The sequence below is a fragment of the Falco cherrug genome, chromosome 12 (genome assembly GCF_023634085.1).
Source record: "Falco cherrug isolate bFalChe1 chromosome 12, bFalChe1.pri, whole genome shotgun sequence".
NCBI lineage: Eukaryota > Metazoa > Chordata > Aves > Falconiformes > Falconidae > Falco > Falco cherrug.
Window position 1 is genome coordinate 24,338,245 of NC_073708.1, and position 26,146 is coordinate 24,364,390.

A 26,146-nucleotide genomic window follows, 5' to 3' on the forward strand; every position below is an offset into this window, starting at 1 on the left:
AATTCAGTCGCCTTCCCTGTCTGAAGTGCCCTCCTTCCCACTGGCAGCAGCGGGTCTACAGGAATGGGATAGAGTGGCAAGGATCGTTACGGATCCAAGCCGATGATTCAATCTCAAGCATCAAACAAGCCTGCTCACTCTGAAATAAATGCACTTGTTTAAAGTGCCAGATGGACCTCATATGCTGATCTCCTTCCAAAGCAATAAAGACTACTTGAGCATACTGTTCACCTGACCCTGGGGCCAACACCACAGTGAACAGTGTTCCCTTCCCACAGCAAGTGGACTTCTTACCCTCCCTAGAAACATCCCTACCACACTCCAAATCACTAACTCCTGCTGAGGGATCACAAAAGGGAGTCAAAATGGGTCCTTGAACCCTTGTAGATCACTCAGAAAGTCTTCCAAGATCAACCACCTTGAGCCACCTTAGCCAAGATTCATGTTGTCCTCCTTTATCCTAACTGCTCATCCACCCTCACTCTTCCAATCAGAGCACCTCCAAAGTGCCCATCTCCTTCCTCAACAAGACAGAGACAGTCTACAGCCAGATCTCACCCAGGACACACCATGGACATCCTCATGCACCTCCCAGCCACTCCCATCAGGCTGCCAACATGCTCCAAACTGGCACATTGTGGGGCTCCCCCAGCTCATCACCACCCCACAAACCAGCAAGAGGCTGAACCAGCAAGAGGCACAGGATAAGGCTGAAACCAAGAGAAACATCTGCTTTCACTGCATTTGAAAACAGCAAAGCCATCAGAGTTCAAATTTAGAAATCAAGCACAGACTACTGCATATCTGGTTTTGCTCAAATTAGACTTAAAAAAACACACCAAAACCAACACCCCGAACCTGTGACTGTACAGTGCCCTAGCACCCCCACTCCATCCCAAACTTAGCAGGCGTTTTTCTACATTACAAATTCCAAAGGCAGCTAATTAGCCAAGACTCAGCAAACTCAGGTTAAAAAAAGAAGCTGCTCCAACTCCGTCAGGGAGGCAGATGGCAACGGCGCGTTTCAGACACTGCAGGCTGCATCAGCAGTTTCTCCACCCGATGGTGTCTGAACAGGGAAGGACTGCAGATCGGAGGCAGTGCAGCGGTCTGTCTGCCAACAGGCCACAAACAGGTGACTCACTGCCATGAAGAATTCTTCCCTGGCTCATGCCTTGCAGCCCGGGAAGGCATCCAATTGATTTGTGAACTTGCTAGAAGTTTTCACCCACCATGGGCTGACCCTCGTGCAGTGGTCCCAACCTCACACAGAGACATAAACATGTTACAGGCATAGACTGGGCATTTATTGGGGTTGTCCAGAGCCTAGCATTTCAGCCTGCCTTTCCCCAGATCTGCTTCCCACCTCACTCACTGGGATGCAGGAAAAAGATGGGGCTACCGCCAGTGGTGGGGAGAATGAACATGTGTCATGGGAAAACCTGTGCCAGCTACAAGCAGCAGTGAGACCACTGACTGACTATGCAGCCCAGCTGACTCTTCAGAATAATCCCTTATGCCAGCAGGAACCCAGCCAGGTAGACACAATTTAATTAAAATGACGTCAGCTCACAATGCAAGCATCAGAGGTCCCTCTGGACATGGTGCCCAGTGGCTCAGATGTTGAGCAGAGACTAGCAGAGGTCAAACTTGTTTGGACTCCATCCATCCATGCTTCTGCTCTTCCTTCCTCTTGGTTTCAAGCAGGTCTTCACTTCAGACACCTTCCCGTGTGCTTTTCCCAATGCCCTGGGCTGTCACCAACACCATAAATCATCAGATTACATCGGGAGCAGCATATCCTATTTGCAGTGTCTACTACCTCTCTCAGTGCTGTCCCACTCCTTCAGGACTGGGAGGTGTGTCCCAGCTGAGAAGGAACAGGGAAGGCACATTGGCAGGGGATGCTTTACACACACTGGAAATTCCAACAAAACCTCTCTCGCACTAGCCATGGAAGTAAAAGCCATATGGTGGAGATGGGATGCTGCATTTGCAGAACACTCACCCTCTGTGCCTGGACAGACCACAGTCAAGACACACTTTGGTTTTTCAGACTGTTAATAAAGCATTTGCAGGTTCTCCTGCTGCCCACAGGTATCACTCCTAAACCCCCTACCATCTGCAGGCTCATTGCTGCCCTATTCCAGCTCAGTTATAGACTGGACGTTGCACAGAAACATCTGTCAGCAGAACCCATGTCACATTCCCAAAGCGTCTAGCTGGAAAAATGAGGATCAGGTGACCAGTTTCAGCTAGATGAAACCACAAAAGACCACATTCTCCAGATGCCATCATCACCCGGATCCACTGCAGCAGATGTTCTCCCTGCCGTTCCCATTCACTCTACACTAGGGATACAGACAAAGAATCGCAACTCTGGGAATCCGGGTGGCTGAGGATGGTCCTACCCCCTTGACTAGGATGCAGGATGTATCTGCTGACACGTCCACCACCCTGTGCGAGGTGAGGAGACCTTAAGCGGTGGGCTAAGCTACCCGTTTGTGCTTCCCAGCACAGGCACAGAGGGCAGCTTCCAGCTGAGACAGCGAGGGCACCTGTGCCCAGCACATCTGACCAGGTCCTAGCTTCACAGGTGGGCAGGGTCTGGGCTCCTTATCTATAAGCTTCAACAAGGTCCAAAAGGTAACGAGGGACCAGCTGCCCCGCAAGCAGTATTAAAATCTCTTACATCCGGCGGGGGGGCGGGTGCTCCAGGACTGATCGATGGCAATCGATTCCTGAGCATCAGCAGGATTTTACAAGTGCCTAGTGCTCTCCTGAATGGGGCCATTAGCACCTACAATCTCAAACTAATAGCCTGTAATGAAGGGATTTTACCTATGCTAATAGCAGGGCAGAAGATAAACAGCAATTTCACTATCAGTGTTCACTGGGGACCTTCACCTTGCCATGGCAGAGGAGAGAAGACAGAGGCAGAGATGATACTGGTACCCTAGGAAGCTGGCAATTCAGAGGGACAGGGAAGGAGCAGGTGCCCAATGAACCCAAGAAGAGGGACCAGGAAAAAAAGGCTGCTCTGGCCTGCCCAGGGGAGTCTCCAAGACAAAAGGACTAACTGAGCATTGACCAGACCCAAGAAGAAATACATCTACCCGATCTTTTAATTTAAAAAGCTGAGTATTTCCACTGGCATTGGGGAAGCACCGGAACCACATCCTCACCCAGCCCTTTAATGTCCACAAAACTGAACCAACATCACGAGTTTCCCCCAGTCACACCATCTCCCTCCCAAGTGGATACCCTGGTGCCTGGTCGGAGGGTTGGGTTCACACCAATGCTGCTTCCCCCTGGAGAACTACCAGGGGTGGGCTTCTCTCCCCTCCCAAGGCCACGCACCCAGCAAGAGTTAACTCCATGACTGGTTCCACCTCCTGCTTTGTGGGTTTAATACGCCTAGAGCTGTCGCAAGGGTGTTAAACTCCCACTCTTCCAGTTCAAAGGCAGCTTTGCAGAGCTGAGCAGTCTTAAAATGCACAGCTTTTCAGAAGTGTGACCTTTTCACAAGGTTTCCAATTCAGTTAAGATTTGTTTCCTCCCTCTTCCAGCACGTAACTAATGGTAGTCATGAAACACCTCCTCCAAGGCAGCAGGCAGGCGGGCCAGGCTCCCCACCGGCCTGGAAATGTCATGACCAGTTACCGCAACGGTGTTTCTGCAAAGGCTCAAGGGCACGGAAAGTCACCACGCCATCACCAGGCATCCAAGCCCTCCAACACCAGGTCTCACACACAGCTGCACACCACCCCCATCCCGTTGCGCTCTCCCCAGCACGGGGAGCAGCCAGTGCAGGTTTGGGGTCCTGGACCCACCACATCCCCCTGCGCAATGCAGGATCAGTGCTGCCCCAACGCGCACAATTCCCATCCACCTGTGGCAGGTGGGGAAGGGTCTCCCACTTTCAGAAAGCTGTTCAAATCCCTAATTGCCCTCCCTGTAGAGCCCACACCTAGCTCTTCCCTGCAGATAGCAACCTGGGAGCCCTTCCCAGCTTTCCTCAATGCCATATTTAGGTCACATCCACAGGTTTCATTGGCTGTCTGTCTTTGCTCTTGCAAAGCAGAAGAGTAAGAGGAGCATTTTAACGTGTTTGCACCAATAAATCCTTCAGCACACCAGAGGGGAGACTTTTCCATGCACATCAGGCAGGTAACTGTCCCCAGCCCTTACCCTATGCCCACTGCCCAGGGCTGCCTTGTTCACAGGTTCCTCCTCTCGTCCCTCTCCAAGACACTTGCAGCTCCAGTGTGTTCCACATTGCAATCCAAGGATAAAAGCTATTGCTGAACAAACAAAGCAAAGCCTCAGGCTGACAGGATGGGCATCTGCATTGCTACCCAAAGGGACTTTTTTATCCTAAATGCCTACAAACCTGCAAGCCCCCAAAGAGCCTTGGCACAAGGTGCTGGTCCTGGCTCCATCAGCGACGCCATCTTCCACCCTAAAACAAGCAAAACCCCTGCACACACGCTGCCTGCCCTCTTCCTCCTCCTCTGCTCACACTGCCAGGAAACCTCTTCCCATCTCCACATGGACTGGGAGATCTTGTGGCCTCTGCCCAGTTTTCACACACCTGGGAAGTGCCTCCAAGTGCTACCTAGCTATGCATGAAGCACAGAACCACTGAACTGCTCTGTCAGACGACTACCTCTCACACATCATTTATTCCCCCACAAATGAGCTAAACATTTCATATCTGGCCCTTTTCCTCCCGCCCCGTTTACACTACAGGAATGGGGGGATGTGCTGCTGTCCCCTCCAAGGGCAGCAAGCCAGCTCTCAAAGCCTACCAAACCCAGTGAAGACCACACTTGGCATACCCCCACCAATACTTGAAGCTGTTCCAAAGCTTTGTTGCTGCTGTTTCAAACAAGGACCTCATTTAAAGTTGCACCCTCCTTCCAGAGTGTCCAAGTCATTACCACAAGAACCAAGCCCATGACAGGAGGGAGGTGATCCGTAGACACATCCACAGAGTCCCTGCAGCTCAGGAGACTCATGTTATCTTAAAATACCTGGGGGGTTAGTAATCTAAGCAGGCATGTCGCCTGCTCCTTAGAGCAGTAGTCAAGTGCTGTAGAAACTGGCCTCAAATCCAGGACCATAGAAGAAGTCCAGTAAAATTACGCTGCTGAGTCACTAGCACTGACGTGCCAGGTATTTCTGAGCTAACCGATGGGACACACCACCAATCCCAAAGTTTACAAACTCCTAATCCAAGGCACTGTCAACAACACAGTTGATGTTTGCAAGGAACACATTATTTTTATGCTGACAAAGCTTCTCCAAACACAGGGCACAAGATCACACAGACCAAGCCTAGAGTTTGGGTTACGAGTTTCCCAGAAAAACTTTGGGCCAACCAAGGGGGAACTCCAGCCTTACACCAGACTCCATAAACCTGCCACGCAGCTCCAAAGCAAGCCTTGGCTAACCTGCATTTCGGTATTTTCCCTACCCATTGCATATTTACCACATGGGTTTGTTTGGATGTGTTTTGCTCACGACTTGCTCTTTGGAGCAACTCCAAATCTGCCTCCCTCTTAAGTTGTGCTACAATATAGTCATTGAAACTGATTGCAAACATCAGAAGCGAGGGTTGATTTCTTTATGCACACTAATTCTAGACTAGGTCACCAAACTATTTTCATAGTTATGTCAGCACTGTCTAGACAAACCATTAAAAACAGGATGCAACGATCATCAGAAATGCAACATCAAGCTTGTGCCCAGAGATACTGCGGGAGCCACGGGGAGAGAAGAAAAATCCAAGTCTGTCCTATTCGCATAGATGGGCCAGACCTGGCTCAGCTGTGACTTTTTTGTTTAAGTAGAACTTTACCAAAGCTCACCAGAAAAATGTATATTTGACTGTGATTTAAAATCAATAAGCTGACACCAACAAGCTCTGAGAAGAGCAGGATCTTTTGAAGGAGCCTCAATGCAGTCATGAGCCCATCCAAAGCTGGCTCCTCTGTGCTACTGGGTGCCCACACCTCGCTACCAGCACCAGACCCTCACCGGGAGGTTAACCACCACATTACCACCTTCATGCCATCACGGGGAGCGCCCTGTGGCCTGAGACCAATCACATACACCAGGATTTGGCCCCAGGCATTCCCCCTGCCAGCCTCCAGCAGGCTCCCATCCTCACCACCAAAATCAGCCTCCACACCCAGGGAGAATTTCTTGCTAGCACTGTGTATCAGAAAGGCAGCTTCCCATTCCTTGCCACTTCTTGGCAGGGAACTCTTCCAAACTCCAGGAACACGAGCTGTAATCCTGGCAGAAAGGGATGCGCATATAAAAATCACCACTCTGTCAAAACAGAAAAATAATGCTGGAGCTGATCTGTGCACATTAATCCGCTGCAGTCATGAGGAGACAATTTCCCTGGAGAAAGTCATACATTAAAAGGAAAAAAGAAAAAAAAAAAGGGGAAGAAAAAAAGATTAATGTGACTTTGAAATATCACAAGCACCGTTTATCTTCCTCCTGCCACCACAGGTTTCTTGTCTTTTTCTTTTTTTTCCCCCCTTTTTTTTTTTAAATACAAAGAGCCTTAAAATTCACTGTGAATACAGCCCTTTTGCCTCAGATGTGCAAACATAGGTTCATTACAGTATAGCAAAAATATAAACACAGTACCACCTGCTCTCTCGTATACTAACCTTAACATTTTTAATTAATTCAATTTAAAAAAAAAACAAAAACACAATTGCTTTTCACTGGCATAACCTTCTAATTACACTCGGAGTAGATGCATGCTTCTCAGAGCTCCTACTTTTGCTAGCAATTTGGTCACACACAAAGTTCGGTCCTTGGTACTTCTGTGTTGGCATGGAAGCAGAATGTAAAACATTGCTCCCCAATATACATTTAGAAGCAGATAAAGAGCTCAGGCCTTGTCATGGGCATGGCCAGAAATTCAAGTACACATTCCCTTTCCAGGGCAGGACTGAAAGATTTTGCCAGTTAAAAAAATAAAAATAAATAAGGTTTAACCTATATAACACAAAGGAGACAGGCACGCTTAAAACTGAGGTGGATCACATCAGCCCAGCCTTTGGCAATCCTGAAACAAATGAGCTCACCATAGCGTTTATATTCTCATTTTCCTTTTACACATATCCCATAGATCATAAATATACATTAATAACTCTAACAGTCAAAGTTTACATTCGGCTGTAACATTTAGGATCAATACTCTTCAAATGACCTTTAATAGTAATGAGCTGCCATAACACTGTCTTGAGGACATTAAATTTTTATTAGAAATACTTTATTACAAAGGTTCAAACCTGTCTCCACGCACTTGCGCACCCATACAAATATTCTCCCACTACCATACAAATATTCTCCGACTATTATGTTTTTCCTTGAAAAAAAAAAATAAAGCAGGTCTTCCACGGTTTTTGAAAAAATGTGCAGCGTGGAGGCTTTAGATATTTCACATTTTCAGTTGGGGTGGGGGGGGTGTCTTGTTTTTTAATCAAAACCCATGAGGAGCCAGGGGTTGGAAAATGATCCACTTTTCAAAGTGATAAATAGGAATTGTTCCCACGTGGCTTGAAGAGGACAAGACCAGTCTCCTGATTATCATAAACCCTCAGTTCGAGGGGGTGGAAAAGGTGGGAGAAGCTGATGCCCTGTAGAAGGGTAAGTCAGGGCAGCATCACCTCCTGGCCCTGCAGACCACCCCGGCGCCCCAGGGAAGCCAGCCAGAGAGTCAGCTCCATTCCTGCCCTGGTCCATGGGGATCCCGATGGGGACCCCTCCCCATCAAAATAGGTCCATCTCACGCAGCTCCAGCCAACTGAAAAGCGAAAACTGGAAAGATGGGGGAAAACAACAACCACAAAAAATGGAAAACATCTAGTCAAGATCCAGCCTCTCCTTAATTACTTTTTTTAAATGACTAGTCAAGTTCTAAGTCAGCTCACGTCCACGTTTCACTGCCTATTTAAGAATTTTAAATAATTCACAGGGTGGGGGGCTTGTAGCAATTTATTTCTTCAGTTACAGGCCCTGGACTCAAACTACAGAGAAATCTGATTTTAGCAGAACAATGAAACCGAGCGAACGGAGGTGAAGTCAAACAAAGGAAACACAGGGGGAAAAAGAAAAATATTTCTCTGCATTGTTATTAGATGCCACCTCTAAGAGCTGCAGATTGAACACATTCAAGGCAGCACCAGCTATTGCAGTCAATGTCCTCTAAGAACCTGCCTGGGCTCAAGCAGGCTGCTACCGGAGCCCCGAGCTGGCCAGGAGGGCAGCACAAGTACATTCCAGCATTTCATTCTGCATTTCTTGGGAGTCTTGAATCTTAAGAAACATTTCAATTTTGCCTCTCATTCAAGCTGACCTAGAGCTTCTTCTCTAAAAAAGCATTTTGTGATTTCCAAACTGATTTCTAAACAGCGGTGACCAAATCAGAGGAGGGCACTCCAGTAAAAGCACTGGGAAAAAGGCAGAAATACTGGGCAATCAGTGCTTGCGCTCCCTAACCCCCTGATTTTTAGGGAGACACTCTGAAACCACAGCAAATATCTTTCCAAGTCCTTCAGAGAAGAGCCTCCTTTCTGGTGGCAGGACCAGGAGAGCCAGCAGTGCTCTCCTCCCCTCTCCCAGCAGAAGGCAAACCGCATCCCCCCACCTTCCCAAACCCCTTATCTGGGCCAGGGTGCTGGCAGCCCCTTGCCGCAACCCCCATTTCTCCATCAGCTTTTGCGGCGGCTCATTAGGGTAGAGAAAGGCTCCAGCACATCATCTCTGCAGGCTTGTGGAGGGCTGATCCGCGACAGGTAATTCCCCCTGCTTAATGACCTGAGACCAGCCAGGCGGAGGCAAACGGGAAAGGGAATCTTCTCATTTGTTACCCATCCCCACATCCCGATAAAAAGAATGATTACACTTTTAAGTTCAAACAATTCCCTGCAGTTGTAGCCATGTCATATCTAGATTGTCTAATTTACATGCATATTCATAATCCCTGTGTATTTAATTAAATTCTTCAATCCCTGGAGTGTCTTTCCTAAACAATAGTAATTTATCTTGCACAGATAAGGGTGCCCTCGATTTATTCCACTCTGTAGCTAACAGCATTTCCTCCTGATCAAGGCTAGGAAGCAAACTCGAACAGAGGGAATCTTTAAATACATTTAAATTGCAAGATTAGGCTGCTCCTCTTTCTTTCTCTCTCACCCCAAGTTACCCTTTTAAATAATAAACACTTTCTCCTGAGCTCCGAGGAAAACCTTTCACCCAACCTCCTGATAAGAGCTGCATGCTCCAAATGCAAAAATGCTGCCCAAAGCCCACGCTGCAAAGAGATCTCACAGGCTGGGCATCATGGGCTACCAAGCAGCACAGGTTTCATCCAGCATGGTCCATGGGACATCCTCTGCACACACCTTCCATCGCAGGCTATGAATCCCTCTGTTGCAGCCCACGGCAAACAAGCCACACACTAACAAGTTGCAGCCATGAGGATGAAGAGCTCTTCATCTTTCCAGCAAATATCCCTACACTAAGGGCTATTCCTCGACAGAACCTCGGGCATCCCAGAGAGGGACATGCAATGCACCAGGACAACTTGAGATGAAGCAGCTCCTCAGAGAGATGCCGCCATCTCCAGACCACTAACCCTGTTCAAATATTAGCACAGGGAATTTAACTTGGCCTGCAATTAGAGAAGTGTTAAAATATTTAGCAAAGTCAAACCGATGAGAAGATTGTGATGGGAAAGGAAGAGAGTAGAGCCTGGTGCTACAGCATGTTTTCCGATTACACATTTCTCACACCCTGTTAAATCCACAGCGCTTAATAGCTTCACTCCCTCTCCCAAACCTCAGCCTGCAGCTCTGGGATGGCACCAAAGTGGGGTGGAGACGTGCCAGTCTCTCCAAAAGCCTCTTCAGCCCCACCAGCTCTGCATCGCCACTGCCTCCCAGAGCAGTGCCAGCTGTCCCTGCCAGGGGAGCAGCCACCCTGCTGCTCACACGGCAGGGATGCTATGCCCCAAGGAGACTCAGGGATAATCCTGGTTCTGCAGGAGATGTGGGGCCAGGACTGCTGTCGCAAACCATCTTCTGCATTCACGTCACAGCCAAGGGCCTGGGCAGCCCCTTGGCTGAAGACCCTGCTTTCAACCAGGGAAATGTCCTTCGGCTCCAGCCCCACTTCTTCATCTCCTCCCCAAACATCTGCTGCTGACCACTGCCAGACATGGGAACCCAGCCACCCCGTTCCCAACCAAGCCCTTGAAGCCTTTAGAGATGCTGTTACTATTTATGAAAATAGGGTCAGGATCCTGCTGTCAGCTCCTTCCCGAGCTGCAGTGTCACCCACGCCATTGAGGCAGCTCTAGGAAAGCTCTCAGGAATGGGACCGCTGGGACTTGATGGACAGGCTCCAAGTCACAGCCGGCTAACCGCGCTCTGGAGTAAAACCAGCCTCCTCCCACCTGGGTGTCTCTGCAGCTACCTCCCTGGGGAAGCCCATCTTCCAGTTTCACATACAACCACATCTACCAGGTCCTCCTCTGGGCCATCCCCATGGCCACCAGAGCCCTCCTTTGCTACGCCACTGCATATCAACCATGGCTTAACCAGTGCAGCACTGTACAGCAGCACCCAGCTGACACCACGGACAGTCCCAACCCCTTGTAGTTAGTTGCTTCTCCCCCCATTCAAGTAACAGAAAAAGCAACAGACAAGGCAGGTGGTGGTCTCCTTCAGCGCTGGAGCTGGACCTGGCACTGCCCTGGAGGGGAGGGGCCCGTGTGGCCACACTGCCCCATTAGCAGGGGGCTCAGCAACCAGCAGAGCCCGTGGGACAGCGAGGTGCTGTCCTCCACCAGCAACGTGGAGCCTGCCTGCCGATACAGCCTGCCATTGCCAAATCCTCTTCCCCAGGAATTCATAGCTGGATTCAGACATTCCCAGCCTGTTACTTATTTTGATGTTTTCAGCTCTCCAGAGTACAGGGACATCCTGTCTTAAACCTGCCGAGGCTCATGCCAAGAGGACATCTGCTTGGAAGACAGCCCCTCTGGCTGACCTGGCCCTAGAGGGCTGCCTTCCCGTCTCTGCAAGATCCCAAACATACCCTTGCACCCACAAAGCAAAGCCAGTTCACAGCAGAGCCAGCAGCAAGAGCAGCCTCTTGGGCAAACCACAGCTCCCATTCCTACTTCAGAAGCTTTGCAAGATTTTTAGACCTTGGAAACATTTTCTTCCTACTCAGGGCATTTTTAGGTTAATGGTTCATCAAACCTCACAGTCCAGGAAACCTTAGCGTGGCTGACCAGTGTGTGGGTGTGGGGGAAAAAAAAAAAACACCAAACAAAAAAAATACCCTCTTGGGCATGAGTCCTTCCCACAGCGCTTTAACCACAGGCTCTGGACTGAGCTAGGAGCCACCAGAAACAAGCCAAAAACCAGGCCAGCAGACAAGGGAAAACCTCACCACTGCCTTGTGCCTCTTTCAGATACAGGGAACGCAGACAGCAAACCATCACCGATGGAAAGCATCAATCTCCCGCTTGGGATGCTCTCCACGACACTGTGTCCCCACGCAAGGAGGAGCCATTACTGCCAAGCCCCTCTGCAAACCCCCAGAGGAGCTGGGTGGCACCAGCAGCACGGCTCACCGGGTGATGACCACCATCGGCAGAGGGAACGTGTGACATCTTAACTCTCTGTTCACCCAGGAGCAGGTCTCCAGAGGAACACAACTCTGATTCCCTGTGCTGACTTCATTTGGCTTGGTCCTTTTTGCCTAAGCTTTATTTTACATGCATTACTCGAGTGCAAACAAGAACAAAGCCACGGTGTTTTTAGGAAGAGCCCTCAGTACCCAGCAGCTCACACTCCTGGAAAAAACAGTGCTTTCAAGCAAAAGCCCCAAGTTTGGACAATTCCCATGAAGTCATTCCCCCACATCACCCAACTTCTTTCCTATAGTGAAAGTCAAGGAGCTGAGCCATGGCTAGGAACATCTAATCGTTCACCTTTGCACTGTCCAGTTTTTCTAAGTTTTTATGATTTTCCAGGGCCTAAGTAACCACAGATCTTTATCACAACACAGACAGAAAGTCTGCAGAGCAAAACTTCCCTCTGCCCCGTCTCCCACCAAGCACAGTACCAGTTCTTACAAGCTTCCAGTTCCCCTCCTGCCCCTCAGGTATCCAATGGGGAAGGCAGCCCACCATCAGCCACTGGCAAATAACCTCCAGCTTAAGCAAGGCAGAAGGCATGGGAATCTTTCAAACCATGTCACTCTGATGAACTTTAAAGATAATGGGTGTCTGCGCTGCATGAGGGCTGTGACTGGACAGAGCGATGCACCTGAAGATACCCACTCTTGCCACATTCCCCCAGCAACACAGTCAGGAGGTGACCAGAAACCATCTTTTCCCAAATAACCAATAACTTCCAAACTGGGAAGCAAATATTTGCTCCCAGTACACCTCACCTGCATAGGGACAGCCTGACCTTGACAATCACCTCCTCATCCACCCCGACCCTAAAGCAGCAGAAAGCAAGGATTCATGCTGCTCTCCAGCATCCATTTGGTGAGATGGTTTCAGAAGCGCTGTCCTTGCACCAGAGGGCTGTGGGCAGGTTTTAACAGCAAGGTGCTGCATCCTGGCCCTGAAACCAGCAACATCATATAAAATATCATCTGAACATGCTCCTCAAGCTCAAAAAAGCTGGCTGCTACCAAGCACACCTGAGGGCGGTTTAGCCAAGGAACCTGAAAGTAGGATAGGGTCCATGAAGCTAAAGTAGACTGAACCAAGCTCAAGAGAGGCAAGAGGTGGAGAGACGTCTAGGAAGAGGAGGCAATGCACATTTCCATGCCATCTAGGAGGTTCTGGAAAAGAGCAATGGGGCTAAGCTCCACTCTGCACCATTTCAGAGTGCATAGCTTAAAAGCACTGTAAAACCCACTGCTCATTCTTGGCCACCCTCACAAGCACCTGCTTTGGGCCTGCTGGTGAGTAATATTTTCCACAATGGGAAGTAAGTGAACAGAAGCAGCACACCAGAAGCCACCAAGTTCATCATCACTCTTGGTCACACATTGGTCACAGCTTCTCTCCATCAAAACCTGCAGGAGTTTTTAAGGGCCAACCCCATCATGAGCCAAATGGGCAGGAGAGCTCACTTCATCATCCCTCTCACCCCCTTTGAAAGAAGGTACCTACTTAAAACAGACACTCTTTCCTCACCCATCCTCCTGCCTCCAGAAGTTACCTCCTAATGCAAAAGGTTGAGCAACACAGCAGGCGCCACCACAAGAAGTGGTGGCTGGAGACCACACCAGGCGCTGGAGCCCCCTGATGCACTAAAAGCATGTGTCAACGGCACCAGCTGTCCTCAGAGACAGCCAACCTGCTCAGACTCCCAATCTCTCAGTCCGAGCCTTCAGAGAGCTCAGCTGACCTCAGCAACTTCCCAACACTCCGTAACATTCCCGAAATGAAGTTTACAGCCTGGTTTTTCAACCTTCAGGCCAGATGCCCCTTGTTTTAATGAGTAAGTTAAATATGGCTAGTCCACAGCTATGGATCAAATAAGGCAGGCTTAAAAGAGGTGAGACTCAAGAGGGGGATACTTCCCAACAGCAAAAAAAGTAGTATGTTTTACCTCAAAACATAACAGACTCAGGGGACGAATTAAAAAGGGAAACCATAAAATGCTTGCCTAACTCCTTTTTTTATTTCTTACATCTGCTGCTTTACAGTAAAGCTTCATCTACTGTGTATAATTAGATATATGTTCCTCGATTCTAATCTATACAGATTTATTTGAAACTTATCTTTACAGTTTTTAACCCCAAAGAAGTTTTAACTGGAAAGAAAGCTGCAGTAACAGCATCACCTCAAGCGCAAAGGTCTTGGAGATGCTGCAGTGTGAACAGCAGTTCCAGCCCGGGCTCTGCAGACTCGTGCATGAAAGGCAGCAAGAACACACCAGCTCATCACTGCTCACCTTCACGTGTGGCCCCACAGCCCCAGGAACGTTTTAAAGACTGCAGAGTAAAGCAGTTTGGAACCAAAGCAGTTCACCAAGACCCAGAGGCAGAGGTATCGATACTGCCCGGCACTCCTGTCGCCGTGCCTGCTCTGCTGCCTCGCTCAGCCCCAGCCTCGGCCACTTCGCACTTCCCAGACGGCGCAGACGCTGCAGAGGGATTGCAGTGGACAACGTGGCAGCCTTACCTAGAGAGGCCTTGGGGACAGGCCATTCCTCTCACAGTGTGTTCAGCCACCAACTGCAGCTGAAAGCTACCTGCTGCCTCCCAACCCACCACCCCTGCTCTTCCTACAGCAACCCCGGATCCCAAAGGCACCTCTCCCATCCAAGACGCTTCGCAGCTCTACTGAGCTCCTTCATGCCCTGTGGATGCTACCGTACCAAATGGCCAAGGCTACAGGGCATCCCCTGAGATCCCTCTGCAGATCACACATTCAGGACCATACGCTACAGTGAACTCATGGCAAAGCCCAGCAGGTTTCTCAGAATGACCCCGTGCCCACCCTGGCCCAGTTCCTCCTGCCAGACACAGAACAGGGTTTTTTTGTTGCTTGTTGGGAAACGATGAAGCTTGCTTGGGTTTTGTTGATCCATGAAAGGGTTATTTCCTTAGAAATGGGAAACAAAACAGAGAGACAGAAGGCCACCAGGTCCAGTGCTAAAGATCCAGCAGTGTAACCAGGTATCTTGGACCTTGAGAAACTCCAAGAACAGCAGGTCCAGGTCATGAACATGACCCAGATACCAAACAGCCAGCAGACAACAGAGTGGGAGAAGGGGAGGCCAGTGTATGGGCAAAGGGGATACCCTCAATTTGCAATCACAGCCCCTTTATGTTTTGGCATAAATATCCCAAACTCATTTAGGTCACTGTGCACCTCCTGAAACCCTTACATCCACCCATCAGATGCCATCACACTTCATAATTAAGCATTTAAAATGTGCACAAAGGGAGAAAGGAACCGTCTGCACTTACACAGGAAGGACCAAACACCTCACTAGGGCACAGAGCATCGAGACTGCAAAGCACCCAGTCACCCCATTCCCCTCAGGACCCACACAGCAGGCACTCCGGGGAGAGGCCAGTCTGCCAGTGTCTCCACCAACCATGAGGAATACACCAAGGCGACATGCAACACCAGACATCCACCAGCCCAGCTAAGAGGATGAAGCATTTCTCTGGAAACAATCGGGTTCTCTAATAACAGGGCTGCAGCAGTGGCGTGAAAGGAGGGAGGAGGAGCAGGCGGGGAGAAAGGGACTAGCTGGATATTTATCCCATCCTCATCTTTGTGTTATCAGTACCCCGGTATCAGCATTGTTCAAAATGGCTGCTTAGATGGTTGCCAGCAGCAACAACAGAATTGGTCCATCTGCTGGCATTCTCCCTAATCTATCTCAAACACTCGTCTTCTTTTTAAATGCACGCAGGGGAAAGAAGGAAAAAAAAAAAAAGTCCGCCTTGTACAAAGAAACAGAATCCTCCTATAACAGAGCCTTTTAACTAGATTTTATGCCACCCCTGTTTCCAGGACACACAGACAAAAGTTAATTTTACGATAAAAGAACCAGTGTAAGGTGCTTTTTTGTTATGAGATCAGAAAGCAAATGGAATTTGAATTGTCTGCAGTGGCATGTATCTGACAAAGATTAATTTAAACAGATATTGTCTCTGAAACCAAAGTCCATTGAACGGCTTCACAGCCTATCAACCATGCGAAAGCAGCTCCTTAGCAGCACTGCTGACTCCACCACTTTCTTTAAAAATGGCTTAACCTATTTCTTGTAAGATAAAAGGTCATATATAGTTCTATTTTACAAACCCATAATAGCCAAATCCACACCAAGCGAAGACAATCGGGAGAAAATAATAACGGCGGGGGGGGGGGGGAGAGGATTTCCTCCTCCTTCACAGACAGATGCTTGACACTCGCTGGGTATCTTTCAAAGCATGCCGGTAGCGAGCGGCTGCAGCGCCACCGAAATGTTTCGACATCCTTAGAATAGATTAAAAACCCTGGGGCCTCTGCAGGTCACCGGTGCAGGATGGAGAAGCCCACCCACACCCCACCCCACCCCCGGGTGGAGATGCTGCCGCAGGGCAGCTCACTGCTATCGGCCTGGGATGCTGCTTTTGCAGGGATGTAAAACCTCAAGGATGCAGGGAAGAGCAGCCAGGCTGCCAGCCCTTAGTCCTGGGCCAAGCAGGCAGGAGGGGAGAAGCACTGCTCCCCAGGCCCCCACTCACCCCCCAGCCCCTCTCTGAACACTGGGGTATTATTTCTCCTTTTAATCACAAGAAACAGATCTGTGCATGCCATCAGCGGGCTGTGCGGATGGAGACAGCTGCTCAGACTTCAATGGGATGGACACACACACACACACAGAGGGGGAAGAAAAAAAAAAAGCTGCAGAAATCCAAATCCTGCAATTTCTTCCCTTTTTATTTCCAGTTTATACAGAGCACCGCAGGGAAAATGCTACCAGACAGTTTCAGAGCATTTGATACAGCAACAACCCAGCTTTGGGAAAAGAATGAAGGAGAAGCAAAATAAAAGATGACAGCCAAAAGCACTTTTAATATAGTTTCAGTACTTTCAAGAGAAAGCTTCTGTACACAGAGCAGCCAATGAACTGTAACCAAAATAAACACAACTGGCTTTAAAAAAATTAAAAATTTCTTTCTGATGATAAAGAAAATCAAAAGAGACGAGAACCAGCGAGTGAGGCAGAAAATACATTTATTTTTCATCCTCCAGACACACTTCTTTAAATTTGGCATCCAAAGCCATTGTAGTTCATTAATGCAAATTTTATTTATCTCGGGAATCCATTTGTTGCTCTGCCATCCCTTTGACAGGGCACTCATCTTCATCAAGGCAGCCGCACAGCCACAGCCAGGGCTGCAGCACACGGCACCCCCTGCGATCCCTGCCTTTAAAAAAACACATCACACCAGTAACAAGCAATGGCTATTGCCCATTTGCTATCACCCACACGGCGGCATCAGCTGAAGGATGGAGGCCAGAGCTACTGGACGGCATCCGGAGCAGAGGCACAGCCTGTCCTGACCTTGCCAAGGTCCCAGACACCAAGTCTCCGGCGTTCCCACGGGGAATCCCTCCTCCTCAGCAGCTGCAGGGCACGGGCACCGTCTCCAGGTGCAAAGACAGCAGCCAGGCAGATACCACACCGCATCCCACTGAGCAAACCTCAGTAACAATTAGCGGCCCCCAGTCAAACGAGCTGGGTGGCGTTGGTGCAGGCAGCTCATTACGGGCATCCAGGGATAAGCAGGGCATCGCAAGGGGGACACAGGCACCCCCCCCTCCCATTTTGAACCCAGGGGCGACAACAGCAGGACACTTGCAGATGACAAGCTGGACCAACACAGCCACATGCAACTCTTATGAGCTGGCATCCCAGCAGATCTGCCTCCTAAGCACATTCGTGGCTTTGTTTTTAATGATGTGAGAAATGCACACACACACAAAAAAAAAAAAAGGGGGGGGGAAAAATCCCTGGCAACATGCACCTAGAATGCGACAAGTAAAAGCCCAGGATTTTATTAATTTGTGCATTACTTTAAATGCACCGTTTTACAAGGACTAACCCCAATCCTGCACAAAATCCTAAGCCGTAAGCTTGAGACAAAAAAGCAAATGCTCTTAAAACGCAACACTAGAAAATCCGTTTGGAGAGAAATGTGGTGGTGTCGCGCACAGGTGAATCCTCGGCATTTAATAAAACACACTCACCACACCAACCAAGTGGAGTCTATTCATATTTAAACATCAGGATTAAGAAGAAAAAAAGCCTCTGAAAAATTGAATTTTCACTCCTGGGGCATTTCACTGTAGAACCATGAAGATGCTCTCCCCCTCCACATCCCGCAAGAAGCCGTTTTGCAGAACCAGCATCTCTCCGCGAGATGTTATCAGGGCTATTTCCAACTCCCATTGCAAAGGCACAAGAAGTCAGAGGTCAAGCCTGTACGTTGAACCCTACCCTTGTGAACACCAGGTGAAAAATGAAATGGGGCTCAGTCCTGCTCTTCCGAGCATGCAGGAGAGCACCTCCAGGGCCCTGGCAGCAGTGTGGGTGCACAGGGACAGCTCCCCACCACCATCCCACATCCTGGCTCCATCCAGAAAGTAGACTTGTCCAATGGCACTTATTAACATACCCAAGGTTTGGCATCTTTGAGGTCTTGTTTTCGCTGGAAAATGGATTGGTTTCTATTGAGGCTGATGCCAAAGAAAGCCAAACCTCAGCAGAGGGAGGAACCAGTTACTCAGAGGAGCCACTTTCCTCCCCTCCTCTCATCTCCAGAAGACCAGGAGTATGACAACCCCATCACATAACCTCTTCCAGACAGCATCAAATGTAAGGTAGGACATACTAGAACTTCATTTCGATACCCTCAGACAGCTATTCCCTGCCTCTGGCTCCTTGCAAAATAAAGTCACCAACACCAGCCACAGATGGGGAGATCAATGAACACACACAGGTTCAACCAGCACCCCAGGTCTCCAGCAAACCTACCCACCACCCCACCAGAAGAAACAAGCACTGTGAGGGGATGGGGGAGCACATGAGGCTCCTTCCCCACTGCCTTGCCCAGTACATCACACGAGGTTGGCTCCTCAGAGAGCGCCCAAAGGGACAGAACACAGCCTCACATCCCCGGGAGAAACAGCAGCACCCCTACATCTCCAGGAGAAAATCCACCGGCTTTAAGCACAAGCCATCACCCTGCAGCAACAAGCCTTGGCCTCTCACTGAAAATCCCCAGGCTCGGCTGCCCTGAGAGGATGAAGAGATGCTGCTCCTCCCGAAATCCCTGCTCAGCTCCTCACCCGCACCAGCTCTCCCAGCCTCAAGGGCAGCAGGGGGAAATGAACTCTCTCTTCCACCCTAATGCTACCAAGGTTTGGATTTTTTTTTTTTTTAATATCTGTATTTTCAAAGAAAATTAAAAACTGACACACCACAGGAGACGATTCACAGCTGAATGTGACTTTACAAAGCTATCAGATAGACAAGCTCATTTAAGTTTTCCAAAAGTCCTATCTGAGGTTAGAGGGACTAATCATAAAACATCTAACATCAAAGCGAGCATCAAATAACAGCAAAGCACATTCCCTCGCACAAAGCTTCAGAAACAAAGCACGCAGGCACATGTGGTTTATGTTACTGCAGTTTTAGCACAGTTAAATATTTCCTAAAAGATTCCCTCTAGATGTGAGCAAAATTAAAATCTGCTGTGAGCGACGGGTGAGCTAGAAGGGGAGGAAGCCAGCTCCTCACCTGGGCTAAGCTTTATAAAGCACAGGTAAGCTGAGAACAAACTCCTATTGCCTGCTCAAGCCAGAAACCAGGCCTTGTCATGCTTTCTCTTCAAAAAACGCCTCAAACCTATTTATTCTTAAAGCCAACACTAAATATTTTGTTTCTTGTGCTTTATTTTTCAGGTCTTCTAGCCTCTTTAAGCTAGCATCATTTTGCCTGGAGTAATTAACCACCTAGTTAAAAAGGTGCCCCAACTTCAGAAAGTCTATTTATACTCTTAAAAAAAAAAGACTCAAAAGCCAATAAATAAATCTGTTTTTAAAAAAGAAAGTTAAAGTTCCAGCTGTCAAAGTCTTCCTAGCTCTCCCTGCACTACCAGCAAGAAATTCTGGTGGTTTTCATCATCTCCAGTTCCAGTTTCTGTAATACAGCCCAGAAGAAGCTCAAGAAATCTCACCTATGAGGTAACAGCAATAAACAGATCATAAGTTTTAGTGCCTAATAACATATATAATTAAAACGAAGGATTACGAAAAAAAAATAATTACAAACATAAAGCCCTTAATGTATATTTAAGATGTTCAACAGTTTCCATCATGATAGGGCTAGTGAACCTCTGCTGGCCTCTTTTATGTGGTTTAAAGTATTTTAATATAATATGGTAGGACAAAGTAATCTACCCATAAAGAAAAATAACATAAAAATTAATTACCAAATTGGAAACACGCTGCACAACAACCACTTCACCCAAAAACTAAGAGGGTACAGAAAAACTAAACTCTTAGTTAGCACCCTGACATGGGACATCAAATTTCAATGTGGAAAAAAAAAAATAACAGAAAAGTACTTCATGACCCATGACGCTCCTTCCAAACCTCCTCCTCCTGGATACAGTCTTAAATCTAGACCCAGGAGGAGACCAATCTTTACACAAAACAAAAGCAACCACAACTAGCCCTAGAGAGCCCCATCAAAGTGTTTTCCCCAAAATAAACAGCTCTATAAAGCAGCACGCCACCTAGACTTTTAAAACAACTGGATACAAATTTAGACTCTGCCCCGTACCAGGTCACAGGGGAGGGAAACCAAATGCTTGCCTACAAGCAAGCGTTTTCAGGGGGGGGAAAAAATAATTCTAAAAAACCTAAAAGTAGTTCCAGAGAAAAAAACCTAGAAGTAGTTTCAGCCATGTTAAGAGCATAGGAACCCATCGATAGTTTTACTTCTGAAGATGCATTCCAAAAAGAATCATTAAAATATATAACAACAGAAGCTGAAATCTACAGTGTAACAAAAGGCTTCCAAATCAGAACTCCTCCAATTAAAATGCATTTACAGGTATTATTTACACGTATCAGTTCTAGCTTAACCTCTGCCCAGGCAGAAGGCTGCTGAAGCAGGGTCAGAAAATCCCCCATGCCTGGATACCCAGCTTAACCACCAGACCAGGAACCATGGGAAGGCACCCAGGACTGACCTGCAAAGCATCAGATAAAGTGTTCAGAATTAACAGCAGGCTTGAAAATAAAAAAATAAATTAAAAAAAAAAAAACCCAAAAAACACACACACACCACCAGGCTCCCTCCAAGTGTTTACAAAGCCAGCGCATTTTAAAGCCCTGCTTCATTGTTACCCTAACAGCAAAAGTAAATTCTGCCTATGTACTTATGGCTGGACTGCATACCTCCCCACCAGGGCACAAAGGCTTATCTGTGGGTAAAGCAGCACATGCCATATAGGTTCCTAAGCGGCTGGTTGCAATGCAAAGAACAACACAAAGCTCGATGCTTCCTCTCACGAGTAATCATAAAAGCAATGAAAAAAAAGAGAATTCCCACCTAAAATTGCCACAGACACTTGCCCACCCATCAGCAGCCACAACGACTCGAAGGCAAACCGTATTATACCATACTGAGGAGCACAGGCGAGAAACATTAATTTGTTCTGCCAGATCACAGCTAACTGTCAAAATCCACCAAAGGTCTTTTCTCTCTCCAAAAACCCAAGAGATAATGGTGTAAAAACTTTTGTTCATAAATATTTATGCAAGTGAACTTGTTAAAAATTAACCGCTGTCGTTAAAGGTTTTGTATCCTTTAGGATTCCCGGCATGCAGTGCAGTTGCATGCTTTATATTAAGCCTGGCATTTCTGCATTCCTTTCCTGCATGCTTTTGTCATTTGTCTAAAAATTAAAAGGAAAAAAAAAACCCACACACCACACACACACAAAGACGGGATCTGTACACATAATAATAAAGCAGTTTTTAAGAAGACAAAGATGCCTGTGTTCAACATCCAAGATCTTTCTTTGAGCAGGAAAAAAAAAAAAAATCAATTTAATGACTCCAGTGAGATCAGGGTTTAAGCCTCGTTTAAGTTTTACTAAGCATGAAGGAATTATAGGTTGATAATGTGGCATATATGTTTTTTTCAGACCTGCCAGCCTTGTAAGCACAAGGGAGCTGGAGCCCAAAGCAGTTTGGCCCCACAAGCACAACCCTCACACCTCCACGCCATCTTCCATCTCCCAGAAGGTCATTCCTCTCGGATTTTGGCTTTCAGGTTTTCAAAGTGATTTTTCCAACCACAGAGAGAAGGAATTTCACATTCGTACCATCCTTATTTTTTCACAGGTCTGAGTCAGAAACTCAACTGTACAAACATCTGATCTTTATTAACAGCAAATCTCAACTGTGCAAACCCCAGGTCGTGATGCCGGGAGCTGGCGGTGTCCATTAAAGAGATCCTTCAAGGGGAACAGTAGTTTTGATTTAACGCTGGTGAACATCAAGTAAGCCAGGGTTGGGGTTTTACTTTTTTTCCAAGACATAATGGTTCCCATATAAGCTGACAACCAAGTTCCTATCTTAATTGCAAACACACACACAGCCACAAAGTGTTTGTGTCTCCAGTGGCTGGAGCTCTTCCACCTCACCTTCCAGCAGCATCTGCAGGATGGATGTGGAAAGTTGGCGGAGGACATCTCCGCTATGCCTCCCGTCCACCCCGGGTAAACACGAAGCCCTTCACAGCCTTTTGTTTGATGTAAATCTTCCTCCTCTGGCTCAGGGCTGCAAGGGACTGCTGTGACAGGGCTGCTCGGGGGACAAAACCAGAGGTGTCTGACCCCGCATCACCCACCCGCTGCCGCCCAAAGAAGAGCCGCACTCCAGCCAAGACCCAAACCCCCCTGCTCCGAGGCGAGCTCCCACGGCGAGCATTCCGCGCGCCCCTCTCGGGCTGTAAAAACAAGAGATAAATCACCCACCGACTTTGCGGCGAGTGCTTCCAGAACATGCTGCTTCATCTAAAAAGCTGAAGGTTCGGAGGACAATGGGCGCGAGCTCCGATTTCAAAGCTGGGGAGATGGTTTAGACTTGTCAGGGGATATGAAACGCCAAAGCCAGGACCATCCTCTGGCTCACCCAAAGCAGCAGCGGGAACCGCAGGGAGACAGGGCACGCGTGATGCCGGATGCCGGTACTGGCCATCGCTTTGGGATGGGACTGCCCTGCCTGTTCCTCACATACCTGACCCCAGCACTCACCCAGCATTGCCTAAAGCCTCGTCAGAGCCACGTTTCAAAGCCAAATACGTTTTAAAAAGCTCATGACGAAAGAAAATGCCTTCATACAGAACCAGCCCTGGTTTCAGGCAACCGTTACTCTGTCTCCCACTCCCAGGCCGGCTGCTCACTGCATCCACACCTTGGTGGGCAGGTCAACGAAGCATCGTCCACAGTCAGCTATTCTCTTCCCTCCCCTCCTAATTTTAAAGTTCCTGAAGAGCTTCTCCTCTCCTTCAAAAAAAAAAAAAAAAAAATTTGGTTTTGAGTTTCCAAGTGTTTTAAACAGAATACTTAATCATCTTAACACAGCCCTGGCAAAAATATTAATTCACCCCAAAAGAGGGTATATAATCATATCCTTGGAGAAAAACCTTTTGTGCTGCAGGAATTTTTACTGCATATCCTCAGAGGCGGAAGGAGAATTCTTCCGCTCTCTCCTATTTCCACATCTCAAATGAAAAATGTTTTGATAACGCTCTTCTGAATGTAAACTGTAAAAAATGGATTTTTTAATTTATTTTTTTTAAAAGCAGAGGGGTTTTTTTCCCCAAAAGGAAGGAGGGCTCTTTAAACAACCACAGCCGAACTAACCATTCCTTACAACAAAACCCACCCTCCCTCCACTCATTCACGCCATACCCTGGCACAAGATGAATTTACATTTCGCATTTGCAAAACAAATTCCAGCCTAATGTCATTTTAATGGGAACGCGCATTTCAATCACTTCCAGCAACAACCAGGAGCGGATTATTTTATGTAAAACACCACCATTTGTTTCTCTTTGAATATATAGAGATATAAGGGGGGATTTCGGATGGGGACAGGGACTGGGGGGGACACACCAACATTTCCTCTGTGACAATCCCCCTCCGCCAGCGCACACAAAAGCCAACCTGCCCGTGGAGACAACACACGATGCCATTATTCCCACCGTCATTCCCACGGCCCCTCGCCACCGGCGGGGAGCCAGAGGCCGGCGGCCCCCGGCCCCACCAGCGCCCCCCGCCCCCGGCCGGTCCCGCCGCGCTCCGCCGGCCGCGGGTGCCCGTGCGGGGGGGGTGGCAAGGGGAAAGGGGGGCGCGGGGGCCCCCCCGAGATTTTCCAAGGGGGGGAAAGCCCCTGATGGAGAAGACAAAGACAAGCGCTCAGAGCTGCCGGAGAGATGCGTTATGTTTATAAACCCGTGTGCGGGTGGAAGGGCCGGGACCGCGGCGGGTGTTCCGGGGCGAGGGGAAACCGGGGCGGAGGGGGGGGGGGGGGGCTGCGCGCCCTCCTGCAAACCCCCACGGGCACCCGGGGAGGGGGGGTGGCTTTATTTTCCCACTCGCACTGGACGGACAGTGCCCACGCCGGTGACACCGGGCACGCACACGTCGCCGGGAGCCCACCCCCCCCACAGCCCTCCCCCCCAAACCTAAAGCCGGCATCTCCCCAGAGGAGGATAAGGCGGTCCCTGCCCCCGGGGCAGGATTTTCCTGTCAAACCACAACGCGCCAGACAAAAGGCTGGAGTGTTCGGAGGGGATGGCGGCGGCGGCGGCGGGGGGGGAGCGGGGGGGGCGGACGCGGGGCACGACGACCCAAGCCCCCAGGGGCCTCGTCCCGGCACTCACCGACTTGCAGCACGTTGTCCACCGCGCCTGTCTCCAGCAGGCGGATGCCGCGGCGGAAGGGCAGCCCCTCGCCCTGCGGCGCGGCGGCGGGGGCGGCGGCGGGCGGCGGCGGGCCGGCGGCGGGGCTCTCCTCGCCGGCCGGGGCTGGGGCGGCGGCGGCGGCCGAGGGTCCCCCCGCGGCGGCGCTGGCGGGGGATGCGGCGGCGGCGCGGCCGGGCTGGAAGCTGGAGTACATGCAGATCTGCCGCTCGCTGCGGGGGAAGCTCCAGTAGACGATGCGGCGCTGGACGGGCTCGGGGATGCGCTGGAAGCGGCCCTCCACCCGCTCGAAGGCCCAGCTCCCCGCCACCCGCTTGGCCGCCGCGTCCAGCAGCGACTCGGGCTGCAGCAGGCTGCCCGCCCCGCCGCCGCCGCCCCCCCGGCCCCGCCGCCGCCGCCGCCGCCGCCGTCCCCGCCGCCCCCGCCGTCCCCGCCGCCGCCGCGGGGCAGCAGCCGGCCAGAGCCGGGGGGGCCCCGCTGGCCCCCGCGCCCGGCCCCGCGCCGGCCCCTGCGGCCCCGGGACGGGGGGTGAACGGCCCCGGTGCCCCCCGCCGGGCAGGTTCGGGAGCACAGGCGCTTGGGGCCCGGGGCGCCGGCGGGCAGCGGCGGGCGGAGCAGCTCCTCTCCCTCTCCTCCCTCCGCCATGGCTGCGACCGACTGAGCCGGGCGAGGGGAGGAGAGACGGGGAGGAGGGGGGGGGGGGCCGGGGGTGGAGACTAGAGGGGGTGGTCCCGCCGGCCGGGAGCCGGCCCCCGCCGGGGCGGGCCGCTCCGCAGCCCCCTGCCCGCCCCCCGCCGGACCCCGGCTCTGACCTGCACCTGCCGGGCTGCCGCGGGACCGGCTCCGCGGGGCGGGCGGGGGCGAGCCCCTGGGGATCGCCCCGGTGCCCTCCCGGCTGTGTCCCCGGGCGGGGGGAGGGACATTCGGGGGACGCTGTGACCCCCGCGCCCGGAGAGCGGGGGTGCCCCGCGGTCGGCCGTCCCGACGGCGCTGGGGGGCGAGGGGTGTCGGGCCAGCCGAGCGCACGGAGCTTGTGCTGAGTCAGAGGCAGCAAGGGGGCACGGGGGGCTGGGCAGGGGGCACGGGGGGCTGGGCACGGCACCGCTCCACCGGCGCTGCCCGGTGGCAACCGGGGAGCGCTGCTGCCGCAAGCCTTGCGGTCCTCGGCCTCAGCGCCTGGCCTAACCCATACACCACCACCTTCGGGTTTACACGGGGTAGCTGAGCAGAGAGCAGCGTCCTACCCTTCAGTGGGCATCGGGGTTTGCTTTTTCTTTTAGAGCCCTGTGGTTAAAGATGCTCATCCCACACGTGCCTGCAGCATCCCTGGGTGCAGAGAAAATACCCGGGTCCTGTGGCACACTTGGCCTCTGGGAGAGGAGATGAAGCAACACAGGCAGGGCTGGCTCCCACGAAGCTCTGCTGTGCTCTTCGGTGGGGTGGCATTAAAGCCAGGTCCTTCAGCACATACTGCCTGAGTTGGCACCCCAAATTCCAGAGAACTGACTCCTCACCAGCGCGGTTGCTGGGCTGGTCGCTTTGCTGTTGCGTCCAGCGGGACA

General features: G+C 50.4%; 1 protein-coding gene across 1 annotated transcript in view; it reads right to left on the reverse strand.

The window, feature by feature from the left end:
* ZSWIM5 (zinc finger SWIM-type containing 5) overlaps positions 1 to 25,245 on the reverse strand; it is a 100,203-nt gene extending 74,958 nt beyond the window's left edge. Inside the window, 3 exon segments of the mRNA XM_055725013.1 lie at positions 24,546 to 24,969; positions 24,971 to 25,111; positions 25,113 to 25,245. Of these exon segments, the coding sequence (XP_055580988.1) occupies positions 24,546 to 24,969; positions 24,971 to 25,111; positions 25,113 to 25,229 (682 nt within the window). The 5' untranslated portion in view covers positions 25,230 to 25,245.
* Positions 25,246 to 26,146: the final 901 nt, after the last annotated feature.